The sequence below is a fragment of the Symsagittifera roscoffensis genome, chromosome 3 (genome assembly GCF_963678635.1).
Source record: "Symsagittifera roscoffensis chromosome 3, txSymRosc1.1, whole genome shotgun sequence".
Classification (NCBI taxonomy): domain Eukaryota; kingdom Metazoa; phylum Xenacoelomorpha; order Acoela; family Convolutidae; genus Symsagittifera; species Symsagittifera roscoffensis.
Window position 1 is genome coordinate 33166588 of NC_087064.1, and position 13544 is coordinate 33180131.

Genomic DNA, 13544 nt, shown 5'->3' on the forward strand with positions numbered 1-13544 from the left:
TATGTCACCGCACCCTGCTGGAGAAATTGAGCAGAACTTCACTACCCCCTTCGCTGACCCGCTGGCTCTCAGGGTACCTGACCGGCCGCCAAGCACGCACCCTGTTCCGCGGTGAGACATCTCCCGCCAGAATTGTCCGAACAGGTGTTCCGCAAGGCTCAGTCATATCACCGACTCTGTTTAACTCCTACGTTGGCTCCCTCCCCTCCCGAGGGTGTCAACGTGGTGAGCTACAGTTGCAGCCATAACTCGACTACCTAACGTCCTACTTTCAATCCCTCAAACTCGCACTCTCCCCCGGAAAATGCGCTGTAACATTACTCACGCCTGACACCAAGGAATGCAACGTACAACCACACTTGACGGTGGCAGATATCCCGCTCAAGTTGGAAAAACACCCCAAAGTACTTGGTGTCAGGTTTGACCCGATGTTCAAGTTCGGGGAACATTGCAGGGTCGCTCCCTCCAACGCCTCCAGGGCGGTCAACGCCATGAAGGCCTTGGCAGGCACGGACTGGGGTCAGGACACGGAAACGCTACTCGTGGCCTTCAAAGCCTTGGTCAGGCCTCGTCTCGAATATGCGGCCCCAGTTTGGTCTACAGTCGCATCCGAGACCAGTGTCAAGCGTCTGCAGACCATCCAAAACGCGGCTCTGCGGGTCGCCACCGGGAACCATCTAATGGCCCCTCAAAGCCACCTACACGAAGAGACGCAGGTGCTCCCGGTGAAAGCCCACACGGCAATGCTTGCAACACAACATCTCTTGGCTTGCCACCTCCCCGAACACCCTGGTCAGAGACTCCTCGAGAAACCTCCTCCCCCCCGCAAAATGAAACCCACACTAGTCTCTGCCCATGCCCCCCGTCTGGAACACCTCCTCGAAGGCGTTGACCTGCCGCTACCAACGAAGGAGTACCGACGGCTCCTGAAAACTGTGCACACAGAGACGGTGGCGACGACAACCCAGTCGTATCCACCGTCTGGAGTCCTCGGTACAAGACCCCCTCCTGTCAACGTCCGAGAGGAGAAGACCCTACCCAGACGTACTCGGAGGACCCTCAGCCAACTTCGGTCCGGCTACAGTCAACACCTGTTGTCGTACCGGGCGAGGCTCGAACCAGACCAAGAGTCCTCCTGTCCCCTCTGCCATACAGCCCCCCACACGACTGCCCACCTGTTCCAGTGCCCCACAAACCCCACTAACCTCCCCCTCACTGCCCTTTGGACAAACCCGGTGGAAGCCGCCCGTTTCATTGACCTGGCCGGGGTACACCCCACAATGTAGGGCCCCGGCGAGAGGCAACTACAACAACAACACCCAGAGGTACTAAAAAAGCAATATACAAAAGAGACAACCCAGAAGATCCAAAGAGCTACAGACAAATTTCGGAAACCGGAGCACCACCAAGTCTTCGATAAACTATTATACAAACAAATAAATTACCATCTCTTATCCTACATTCTCCTAAGCAACACTCAATGCATCACGGGGTCCCATAGGGTACTGTACTAGGACCACTCATTTTAAATCTTTACATCAATGATCTTAATAAGCAATTACCTGACTCCTTCTCTCAAACTGATTGTCATGAAAACAGGACCTATCATCTTAAGTCGAAAAAATTTATGTGAAAATAGAAATTTCATCTCGTTATATGAAAATTTAATTGAGTAAAAAGCTGATTCTCGATCAGCTCTTAACATTGCAAAGAGAAATTATACTGATTTCAATAAAAATGGCTTGTGGGTTAAAATCATTACAATCAATAAAAAACCTCTTCCAATAAAAACAACAGTTTTAATAATGAACGCACTTGTTATTATTCAGCTACACTACCCAGCTATTCTCCTAAGTGGAATTTTTTCAACTTAAAATAATGTTGCATGAAAAACTTTGAATTTGGGCAATCAAAACATGCTGTGATCGTGCAAAATTTGATTCATCGTCGGACCTGAAAGTCACGCATAACCGACCTATTTCCATGTTTCTTGACTGAAAATTAGTTTTTCGTTTTTGAAAAATCAAGAATAAATGACTGCCAGCTTATGAAAGAATTAAATATGAAAGCTATGGAATTGAAGTAAATCCAAGAACAAAAAGCTATTCTAACTGAAAAATATATTGAAAAACACATTGAAAATTAATTTTTCAAAAGATCACTTACAACGATATCAATCAAAGCGTAACTTTGGATAACATTCTGACTTAAAGAAAAATTGAAGTAAAATTTAAGAACTAATTTTATTACTATTCAACGACGATTACTGACAACCCATGGTAAGTTTTCATTGAAAAAGTTTAATTGTATTTGAATTTTCAGTCATTTTCCTTGATAACTGTTTGTGATTACAATAACTCTTATCGCTTGAATTATACTAATACGCTAAAGTTTGATGTGAAATTATATGACATACACTGGCTGTCCCGAATTAATTTCGAAGTGAAATTAAAAATGTTCAATTTTTTGCAATATTTTAGCTCATTTATTCGGCAACTCAAAAAAAAAATAAAATTGCAAGTTACGGGTATCAAAAAAAAATAAAGTTGCAAGTTATGGGTATTGATTTTAACAATCGGGGCTTCAGTGGAAAACAATCGAATTTTATATAACAAAATTTGATTTAAATAAAAAAATGGAACGGATTTTTACACTAGCCAGCTTCAGCGATTGTAGTCTAATAGTACGACTAATTTTTTATATTGGTGCCACTTGAGGTATTTGGTAATGTGCTTTGGCAATAGATTTGTTATCGAAGTTGATGCATTTTGATTAATCAAATGAACCGGAAAAAAACTATTTGTTTCACATAGTAGTGGGCTCTTTTTTGTTCTCCCCATCTCACATCTTTCAGACGGCCAGCGTTAAAACGACGTTCAAGTTACCCACATATGTGGCATGGCCTACCTATGTTTTCGGGGACCAATAACACTGGACTGGGGACGAGACGAAACCTTCAAACAAGACCGAAATAATTTAGTACAATGTTGTCTAGAGTCAGCGAGTCTACTACTACAACAACATAGAAATTGCTAGTGAAAATGCGCAGGGGGAAAGGAAAAAGAACCCAATAAAAAAGACATTTCAAATTTTTCTATTCAATTTATCTAGCATTTTTTGAAATGCTTAATTTACTCATAATTTGGCTTCATGCTTTCCGATTGATTAAGTCCAAAATTAGTGTAGACGCCTTCAGTTAAGTAAATTCCAAATTATTACTTGCAAAAAATTTGTGATTCTTATATCTGGTGCCACTCTTGCTACATAGCATTGGCAATTTCATGCCAATTTGTGGCCAGTGTTCGAAAAGTGTTCGCGTAGGGGACTCCAAATCTCCTGGTCGTGGGATCGAATCTGACACAGCAAAATATTTAATTTTCAAGGCTTAATTTTACATTTTTTTTCGCTTCATAGACCTGCTTTTTTGTCATTTGCTGGCTAGTGTCTGCGAAGCGCAGCTTCGCCTCTGTGTTTGATTTTGAAATCAAATTGTTTCGAACCTGATAGCTGTGATCTGTCCTGTCTACTGCTTGAGATATGTCTTCCTTCTGTTTAGGTTTCTGCTAATGAAACCCAGTTTTTCTTGATTTGCACCATGCTTGAAATAACATCCGCACAAATTTCTCCAGATTAAATGCTGATCATTTCGATTTTTTTTGTGGGTTTTTGGGGAATGCGAAACATTGATTTTTTAAGATCGAAGATTAGGTGAATCAGTTGAGAGAGCACCGTTAATGTAAAAGTTAACTGCAGTTATTCGAGGTTCATTGGTTAGAATTATCATCTGTAGAGTACGAAATCATAATACTTGATTATAGTGTCGCGTCCTTTTGCACACGGAAGTTTTGACTGATGCAAAACTATAAATTTGTGGCATAGGTTGTTTCTATGTTTTCAGAGCGTTAATTCGCCAGCAGGTCAAATTAGATACTCCTCGCAAAATTCACTGCGGCAACATGCGTCGACAGCGAATAGTGACATGCTCACTCCTGATGGCTTGGTTCCAACATGGGCAGCAGAAGCCACCAGGGCAATGACTGGTAGCACATCTTTGGCCGAGAACTACGCCTTCTGTGGAGTATATCACATATTCGATGTGCACAAGGATATAGGTGAGCTTATTTGATCCCTGTCGCATTTGAACTAAGCAAATGGGATAGCTGAGTTAGCTGGAAAGATTTGCTTATAATATTGCTGTAAATTTAAAACTTAGAATGCAATCGACTGGATCAAATAATTGATCCAAAAACTGAAAGCGCTGAAAAAAATTAAGATTCTGTTTTTTAGTTGCACTTTTAACCAGGATCACTCACTTAGTCTTGCCTCAAAGAAAGGTCGTTTAGATTAGAGTGAGATATCATTTGCCCCATGCAGTCGTGATCCGATCTACAGAAAACCTTCTCAGTATTTGCGCACTAGTTGAGACCAGAAATGAAATAACGTCCTCAACAAGTTTGCAAGTAACAAATGATTGTCTATAAGAAACAGTATTCATCAGTTATAAAGCCGCACCTATCTGGTCTCCAAGATTAAGCAACGACAACTGGTTTAAACTTCAAGTCAAACAAAGCAATCCTCTAAGAACTATACCTGGTTAAGTTTTTCTTCGGAAGCCATCTTTTGGAGCGTGCATAGAATCAAAGCAATGCTCTAGAGACGAGTCGAAACGTCCATAAACCGTTATAAACATCAAGGAATGCCGTTAAAATTCAACGAAGCTACAACAACCTACAGAAAATAATTCAATAAAAGCTCGAAGTGTCAATAACAAGTGACAAACTTGACGAATTCAGAAACTTTGCGACAATAAAAAAAAACCATAATATCGTAAGCGCTATCGCTTCGTTCAGAGAGAAGTGATATGTGTGTCTTGTCTGTTACAAAAATGGAACTTGTTGCCTCCTATTTGTGCTAGTCAGCTTTGACAGAGTAATACGGCTATATATATATTTCAGTTACATCCGTTCAATTTGCGCACGATGACCTCACAAAACTAGCTAGTAGTTCCCTCGACGGATCTTTAGCTGTTCATATTGTGTTACCCGAACCGGAAACGTGTTTCGTCCTAAAGCATCCCAAAGGTGTGACCGGATTCTGCTGGAGTTACTCGAATGATTTGATCATGTCGTGTAGCGAGGATGGATATGCGCGTTTGTTCAACTCTTCCAATGGTGTATGCGTGCGTGCAATTCATGGAGTACAACAAGGGGCTGCGGTATTAACTGGAATTTTCCACCCGGTCAATAACAACATGATTATAGTGAGTATATGAGCGATAAAGCCCTATCAGTTTAATAATAATAATCATAATAATAATAATAATTTATTCCTCTAAATCTGCAATCAAAAGTTTAATGGCGCTTATAGGTTTTTCGCATGAAGTATATGTTTATAGCTTATGGATGAAAAAAATGTCAGTCAGTAGATGAAAATTGATTTGCAGGTTTTTAAACCCCCGCGGCCTGGGGTTACTGAGGCCTCTGTCAACAAATGGACTTGGAAAAGTATAGAGGCTTTAGTGTTTAGTTTATCTTGTCGTAAAACAGAAACTAGCTCTACAATTTCGAGATGTCTGTTCTTTAGACTGGTAGCTCCAAAGGTAATGTAGAAGTGACGAATTGCTCTACTGGTATCAAACCCAGAGGCTCCACCGCTAAAGTGAACGCGCCAGTCTTGAGTCTCTGTTTTGACAACGATGGACATGTTTTATGGTCGGGAGACGAGCGCGGTTTCATCACATCTCTGTTCTACAGCGTAGAGAATAACCGACTTACAAAAGGCAAACGGTTCTCAGTGGCAGGATCAAACCCAGTTACATGTATATCTATGCGACAATGGATAAGTCGAGAGGCAAGGGAACCCTCGCTGCTAGTTAATTGCTCCTCAAATGCGTTATATCTTTTCAGAATAGTTGGCCCTACTAAAAGTGCAATTTTGCTACGAAGAACGTTTCCGATATCGCATAATTCACCCTCGCTGAAAATTCGAAGCTGTTTTTGTCCAATAATGTCTTTCAGACAAGGCGCCTGTGTAGTGACAGGATCGGAGGATGGTTCTGTTTATTTTTTCAACGCCGAGAGAGCAAATAAAGCATGCATTAATAAACTTCAAGGCCATTCGGCGCCAGTAATTGATGTTAGTTTTAATTACGATGAAAGTATGTTAGCCTCGTGTGATTCACAAGGTCAAGTGATTGTATGGAAGAAAGAGCCCTAGTCTAGTCTCGACAATATAATTGCTTTTGATGTCATACATATCATTCCATTTCCTGCTGTTTTATGTCTCAAAACATTGAAGAATTTTTATGGCTGTTAATTGCTTGAATAATAAAATCAATCCGATTTTGTTGTGAGTTTCTGAATATATTGGTAGTTATAAGACTTTAGTTATCGGACTTTGTGTAATCTTGATGAAGTTAAATTAAGAATAATTTTGTTTTGTTTTCTCGATGTGATGAGTGAAAAACGAGAAGAAACTCCAAATAATTGTTACGCTGAAGCAACGCAAAAAAAGTTGACTCAGCCGTGTACAGAATTTGACGCCTTGAGGAATAAACGGAAAGGAGGGTTTCTGTTCCAACGCTTTGACATCGAATCAGAAACAAAGAAACTTTTCAAATCTAGCTCCAAAGTGTCCTTTTTACTGACGGAGTTGGCCAAATTGGGTTGCCCTTTTAAACCTGACGTGAATTTGGCCTTTGAAACTTGCTCCACCGAGAATTTGGACGCAGGATTTGATGATTCGGCGTCGCAGATACTGCTGTGCACCAACAAAATTAGTAATGAGAAACAGCTCGAAACTCTCCTGGGTAATGCTTTATTGTTCCGACCTTGTCACCGAAAGTTATGGGAAGGAACTAAGGATCAGCTAGTGTTTTTCCGCCCAATTTTGACCACCTCAAAGAAAGCTCTTAAAAATGAAAGTTGATATCATAAAGAACCCCTATTGCCCGTAATTCGGATTCCAAAAAGAAAAATATAGAGTTGTCGGTGTCGAGAAAAATTTGCCTGAATTTTAAAGATTAGTGAACGTATATAGGTCCAGGGTGACCACTCGGTCATTATTTTAGTGAGCAGTCACTATTGGTCACTATTTTTTCAATGGTCACTAAAAGTCACTATTTACAACGGTTTTTGGTGACGGACCCTAAAATTTTTCTAAAGGCGCCTTTGGCGCCAATATATACTAATAGTGAGGGGGGAGCGCCCGCCGAAAAAACGCATTTTTTTTCTAAATTTTTCAAAAAGTGCCTAAAACTGACTTTTTCAGCCTGTTTATTCAAAATTATGCCTGCGGCGCATAAATTTTGGCCAAAACAGGGACTTTTTAGTGCTTTTTTGGCAGAGCTTGAAAAATTAATTTGGCCGACCTAAAAAAAAGGTCGACAAAAATTCGAAAATTGTCATAGTCACTATTTTTATCTCAAAAAAGTGGTCACCCTGTATAGGTCTTGCTGATTTTTTTTTTCAGGAAAAATCTGTTCACGCTCAATTTTGAGTTTTCGCGGTTTGACTTGTGATTTTTTTTAAGTTCAGTGCATTTCTATTGTTAAAAGGAAGGCAAACTGCACTATCGAACAGCAAAATTGTAAAAGTCACTGAAAACGTGATCGACTTCTAATTTCGACAATGGAAATTAATTATCAGATTTCCCAGCGAAATAAAAGTTTTACGCATTGATCCAGTTTTCTCATATTGAGTTGATTTTAACAAAAAAGTCAATCATATATAGTTCTAGAAAATCAAAGAGTTTTGACGTCATCTATTTCTTCGAAATTCAAAAGTTGAAGATTTTTGAAAAAACAAGGTCGTTTTTTTTTTCAGTTTCCTTTCTGTTTTTCAGACTAATTTGCACTTAATGCACAGCAATGAGTGAGCCAAAAAAATTGCCTTTCTATCTATTTTTGGTTCTGCAATGTAAATGCATTGCAATCGGGTACCAGATTTTTCCCCGTGAATAACTTAAGGCACAGAATGGTCAAAATTAGAAATGGTAAATTTAGTTTCAGTTGTTAATTTATTCTGATTTCTTTGTGTCGCCGGCGTTTGGTCTAGAGGTAACGAATACGCCTGGGACTGCAAAGGTGCTGGGTTTGAATCTGACAGAACCTGTTATTTTTTTCAAACGGGAAATATTCTGTTTCACAAAAAAATGGTCGGCTTATTATTGTTATTATTGTCGGCTTAGTTGTCATATTGTTTTTGGTTTAGTTTTGTTTACATCATAGTTGCTTTTAGTGTTCTGATTTATCACTGATGTTTTTAATTTTTTTAAAGCGTTTTGTTTGTCTCCTTTTTTGTTTCATTTTTTTGTTTGATAGGTTTCTGGCCTATATTATATCGGCTTAATGGCAATTTTGTCTTTGGACAAGCGAAAACAATTTGTATGTGAGTGTCTGTGTTATGAGGCGAAGGGGACCAATTAACTTCAGTCTTGATTTTTTTTCGGCTTCAAGGGTTTCTGCCAAGGTATTTTTCGGCTTTATAACTGTTTGGTAAAGCTTTTTTTAAAATTGAAAACTAGCCTTATTTTTTTGCTAGATCTAGTTATTTTGTCGAAACTTTTTTTAACTTAGCGCCCTTTAGATTTTTTTAAACTTAGCGCCCTTTTGGTTTTGAATCGCAATTGATGCGAAGCTCAGCTTCACCTCTGTGTTAAAACATATTTTAAACCCTAATTATCCAAAAATGTAGACTTTTTTTGAATTGTACCACCCACCGTCAACGCCTAGAGAGTAAAGCAAAGGAAAAATAAATTAAGTGTTTTTTGTCTTTATTGTTCGAGCCATTGAAAATGGTGAGGAATTTTGCATTTGGTTGTTTTAGTTTTCTTTTTTATTTGTTTTCACGCAAAACAGGTGCCACAACACAAATAATCATCGGAATGGGTTGAGTTATGTATCATATTGAAGCCCTTGCAGTCGCAATTTGAATAACATATCATATTTTATATCATATTATTATATATTTTATTATATTATTATATATTAAATGTACTAGTTTCAAGAAAAATTGGTTTAATTTCGAGCGAGTGGAGCGATCAAGTAGTATTTGAAGAAAAAAAATTGAATGTCTTCATAAAAATCTTTAAAGCAAGTTCTCGGCACCATAAAGCATAATTTAAACCTATGTTTTTGCTGGGTAAAATGAACAGGCAAAAATCAATAGTCCAAGTGAACTTAAGAATACACTTCAAACAGCGAAAATGAGCTGCAATAACTGCGAAGGTTTCCTGAAAAATAACATAGCCAAAAGACAGTCGACGATAGAAGAGTCTTTATGAACTCAGGGTGACCAAAAAGTACTGGCATTGAATTTGAATTGACTTGAAAGAAATCAAATGCAAACCGTGAAAATTGAAGTTGGAATAAAATCAACTTTCTCGTTTTTTTAAAATAAAAGTTGAACGACCTAAAAAAAGGTCTTCACTTCACGCATTGAATCTTCAAAATGAAGAACAGGACAGTCATTGGTCGGACCATGATGGAACTTAGTATTCGAGTGTGTTTTAGTTTTTTTGGTTTCGATCATTGAAAATGGGAGGAATTTAGCGTGGAAAACAAAAAAAAGAAAAAGTTAAACACTCGAATACTAAATCACGTACCACAAATAATCATCGGAATGGGTCGAATGATATACCATTTTAAAGCCCTTTCAGTCGTGATCCGACGTCAAAAATTGTCAAAAAGTTGTCCCAGTGTAAAGTTAGTTCTAGTTTTTTTCATCCATATTTTGCGAATCAAAAATGAAAAAAAATTTTGTAAAAATTTTTTTTGATGATATTTTGTATTTCTACTCATTTTTCTTCAAAAACTGTTCTCCCATTTGCCTGTTTCTTCTGACTATTGATTGTACTTTAAAATTATAGTTTTTGTCCTGATCCTTTTATCGCACCACCCTGAAAAAACGACACTAGTTTGAAAATAAAAATAGTTGTCTTTTTTTAAGACTATGTTTGGAAAATTTCGTGCTACTTGCACCGTAACCGGCTATACTTGTTTCTTTTTCATTATTGTTTTTCATGCAAAATCATATACCCAAAATAATCATCGTATTAGGTCGAGTGATATATAATTTAAAGGACCTTTAGTCGTGATTCGAACGAATACGAAAAAAATTTCATGAAGTCATCCCACCGGTTTGAAGTTTTTGAATTTTGGCCTGATTAGAGCAAGTAAAGCGAACGAGGAAAATTGGTCATGATTGCACCCAACGAAATAGTTTTGGAAGCTTCATTAAGCGCTTTCTTAGCCTTAATAGTTTTCTAAAAAAAAATTGATTTAGAAATAGTTTTCTAAAAAGTTTTGTTTTGGTTTCTCCTTTTTGTTTTTAATCACTTTTTTGGACGACAACTTTTTTTGGTTATGCCTATTTTACTTAATGTATACGCGTTTGTGAACCGCGAAAATGAGCTGCAAGAACTGCGAAGGTTTCCTGAAAACAACATAGCCGAAAGACAGTCGCCGATAGAAGAGTCTTTATGAACTCAGGGTGACCAAAAAGTACTGGCATTGAATTTGAATTGAACTTGAAAGAAATCAAATGCAAACCGTGAAAATTGAAGTTGGAATAAAATCGACTTTCTCGTTTTTTTAAAATAAAAGTTGAACGACCTAAAAAAAGGTCTTCACTTCACGCATTGAATCTTCAAAATGAAGAACAGGACAGTCATTGGTCGGACCATGATGGAACTTAGTATTCGAGTGTGTTTTTGGTTTCGATCATTGAAAATGGGAGGAATTTAGCGTGGAAAACAAAAAAAAAGAAAAAGTTAAACACTCGAATACTAAATCAGGTACCACAAATAATCATCGGAATGGGTCGAATGATATACCATTTTAAAGCCCTTTCAGTCGTGATCCGACGTCAAAAATTGTCAAAAAGTTGTCCCAGTGTAAAGTTAGTTCTAGTTTTTTTCATCCATATTTTGCGAAACAAAAATGAAAAAATTTTTGTAAAAATTTTTTTTGATGATATTTTGTATTTCTACTCATTTTTCTTCAAAAACTGTTCTCCCATTTGCCTGTTTTTGTCCAGATCTTTTTATCGCACCACCCAGAAAAAACGACACTAGTTTGAAAATAAAAATAGTTGTCTTTTTTAAGACTATGTTCGGAAAATTTCGTGCTACTTGCACAGTAACCGGCTATACTTGTTTCTTTTTCATTATTGTTTTTCACGCAAAATCTTGTACCCAAATTAATCATCGTATTAGGTCGAGTGATATATAATTTAAAGGACTTTTAGTCGTGATTCGAACGAATTCGAAAAAAAATTCATGAAGTCATCCATCCCACCGGTTTGAAGTTTTTGAATTTTGGCCTGATTAGAGCAAGTAAAGCGAACGAGGAAAATTGGCCATGATTGTACCAAACGAAATAGTTTTGGAAGCTTCATTAAGCGCTTCCTTAGCCTTAATAGTTTTCTAAAAAATATTGATTTAGAAATTGATAGTTTTCTAAAAAGTTTTATTTTGATTTTTCCTTTTTGTTTTTAATCACTTTTTTGGACGACAACTTTTTTTTGGTTATGCCTATTTTACTTAATGTATACGCGTTTGTATAGATAGTTCTTTCATCACACCACGTTCAAAAAACGACAGTAATTCGAAGATAGAGAAAAAACCTTCTTATATAGTTTATATGAATGTAGTCGGAACATTCTGTGCTAATTGCACAGCAACCGGCTATACTTGTTTAAGTTTGGCTTCTTGTCGAATTACGAGTTGGTTTTTTTCTGCTTCTTGAGGTCATCAACTCGTTTCCAATTGTTGTCAAAGCTTAGATGAATGCCCATCCAAAGTTTCTTAACTAGTGCATGAAAGTTTGAAGGTTCTGATTGAAATTTGAAAGTTGGCAGACCTTTTGAATATTTAAATTTTGGCTGAAACCGTATAATTAAGGTGATTTTTTTTTCAAAGTTCACGAATTGGTTCATGTCTACGATCACTGTCGGGCGCGTATAAACTGGGATAATCCAAGACACACGGCTTGCAGTGAAATACGAGCATATCAATTAGCGCAACAGTGCTCTTTCAGCGCACATGTCAGAAGACAGGGGCAGAATTACGAAAGTTGTTTGAAAAGAGAAGCTGTGCTATCCGTGTTGGCGACTAAAAATATTACCGAGAAAGAGGCGAATAAAGTTATTGAGGAAGTATATACCAAGTGCGCTGCAGACTTCTCTCCGTTTCATAGAAAAACTGTAATGAAAGATTTCAACTTGAAGTATGAAGAATTCTAATTATTGTTTCTGGAAAAAAACGAAGTTTTTAGTGACTTAAGTGCGTTTTTTTTTGTTGTCAGACCCGTACCGTAAAGAGTTGGCAAGCTTATTGGCAATCCTTAGTCTTACTAAATTTAGCTCTATTTCATCGAAGATACCATGGGAAGTTTCTAAGTCTTACACATAGATTGAATGGGTTCCGAAAAGAAAAAAGATAACCCAACGGAAGACGTTAATATAAACAAGCTTAATGATTATATAAGAAAAATAGCTAGAGCTGTTGCAATACACTAAGTTTGCATCAAAGCACTCGATTGCTGGAACTCGTGTCCTCCTCAGTAGTTTGCGTTTCGTTTCCCAAATTTACAGAAATGTTAAAAAGTTTGAAGAACCAGGATCTAAAAAACTTCAACCACCATTTGTTAGAGAACTATGTTCAAGCTAGTAGTGACCTGATTAATAAGAACTTTCGTTGTTTAACTGTAAAAAGTGCCTCCTTAATTGTTTTTCGACAATGTTTTTTTTTCGTTCTGACAAACCACCTATTTTTGTTTCTTCTAACCGGCAAAGTTTTCCCCTTCTGTTTTGTTGAAAAAAGTGGGCTCTCATCTTTCCCTAACTACAAGTGTCCAAAAAAACCGTTTTTTTTCTATTATCGATCTGAGACGCCTGAAAACAGGCCTAATTTAGTCTTATAGCGCTTTCTCAAGTGATGTTTTCGAGGAAGAATTCATCATTTGTAAATCTGTTTGCGTAATGAATTCACTCGGAAACAATTCTAGATTAACTAACTCCGATTTTTTATTCTGACAATGCTTTTTTTTCCACGTAAAAAAGGTTTTGTCTCATTTTATATCAGCTTAATCGCCTATTATAGCGTCGTTTGAGAGCAAAAATACAGCTGAGCTCGAATTTATTTTTCAATTTCCTTTCTGTATGAATAGATTTTTATAAGTTGTGTTCTAAGAGTCACCAACTCCAATTTTATAAATGTTTTAAACTTTTTGAAAGGTTTATTTGGCTTGAATGGTTTCGGATATTGGTATACCAGCGTAGCCGCTTTGTTTTACGTCATTGAGGGGCAAAAATGTGTTTGTGGTAGCGTTTCAAGTTCCCATTATATTGGAATTTTTTATCGAGGTTTACCTGATATTGTAGATCTCCAATTTTTTCGCAGTTTTTTTTCCTTTAAAGCTTTTTTTTGGCTTAAGTTTTCGGTTTAGTTTTGTTCGCTTAAATGCTATATGTTGCGTCGTGGTTAAACATTTTCATATTAGTCTTAATTCAAAATTTTTTGGCAGCTTTTTTTAAGTCTTGACA

The 13544-nt window shown here is 37.3% G+C and overlaps 3 protein-coding genes across 5 annotated transcripts in view; 2 read left to right on the top strand and 1 right to left on the bottom strand.

Annotated features, from left to right (window-relative positions):
* The window catches only part of LOC134841414 (bridge-like lipid transfer protein family member 1), a 469521-nt gene that overhangs the window by 384138 nt on the left and 71839 nt on the right, over positions 1–13544 (top strand). The window lies entirely within an intron of this gene.
* LOC134841416 (microtubule-associated proteins 1A/1B light chain 3C-like) overlaps positions 1–13544 on the bottom strand; it is a 393097-nt gene that overhangs the window by 57540 nt on the left and 322013 nt on the right. The window lies entirely within an intron of this gene.
* On the top strand, positions 2165–6403 carry LOC134841415 (WD repeat-containing protein 13-like). The gene is made up of 4 exons (XM_063857387.1): positions 2165–2279; positions 3899–4112; positions 4956–5260; positions 5584–6403. Exons 1-4 carry the CDS (start codon positions 2277–2279, stop codon positions 6214–6216), a joined length of 1155 nt encoding a protein of 384 aa, XP_063713457.1. The 5' UTR covers positions 2165–2276; the 3' UTR covers positions 6217–6403.

What these genes read in the sequence shown, in the direction of transcription:
- LOC134841415 (XM_063857387.1), top strand. An exon ending in CGATGTGCACAAGGATATAG is followed by an intron (nt 4,113 to 4,955) that starts GTGAGCTTATTT and finishes TATATATTTCAG; the next exon opens with TTACATCCGTTCAATTTGCG. An exon ending in TCAATAACAACATGATTATA is followed by an intron (nt 5,261 to 5,583) that starts GTGAGTATATGA and finishes TCTGTTCTTTAG; the next exon opens with ACTGGTAGCTCCAAAGGTAA.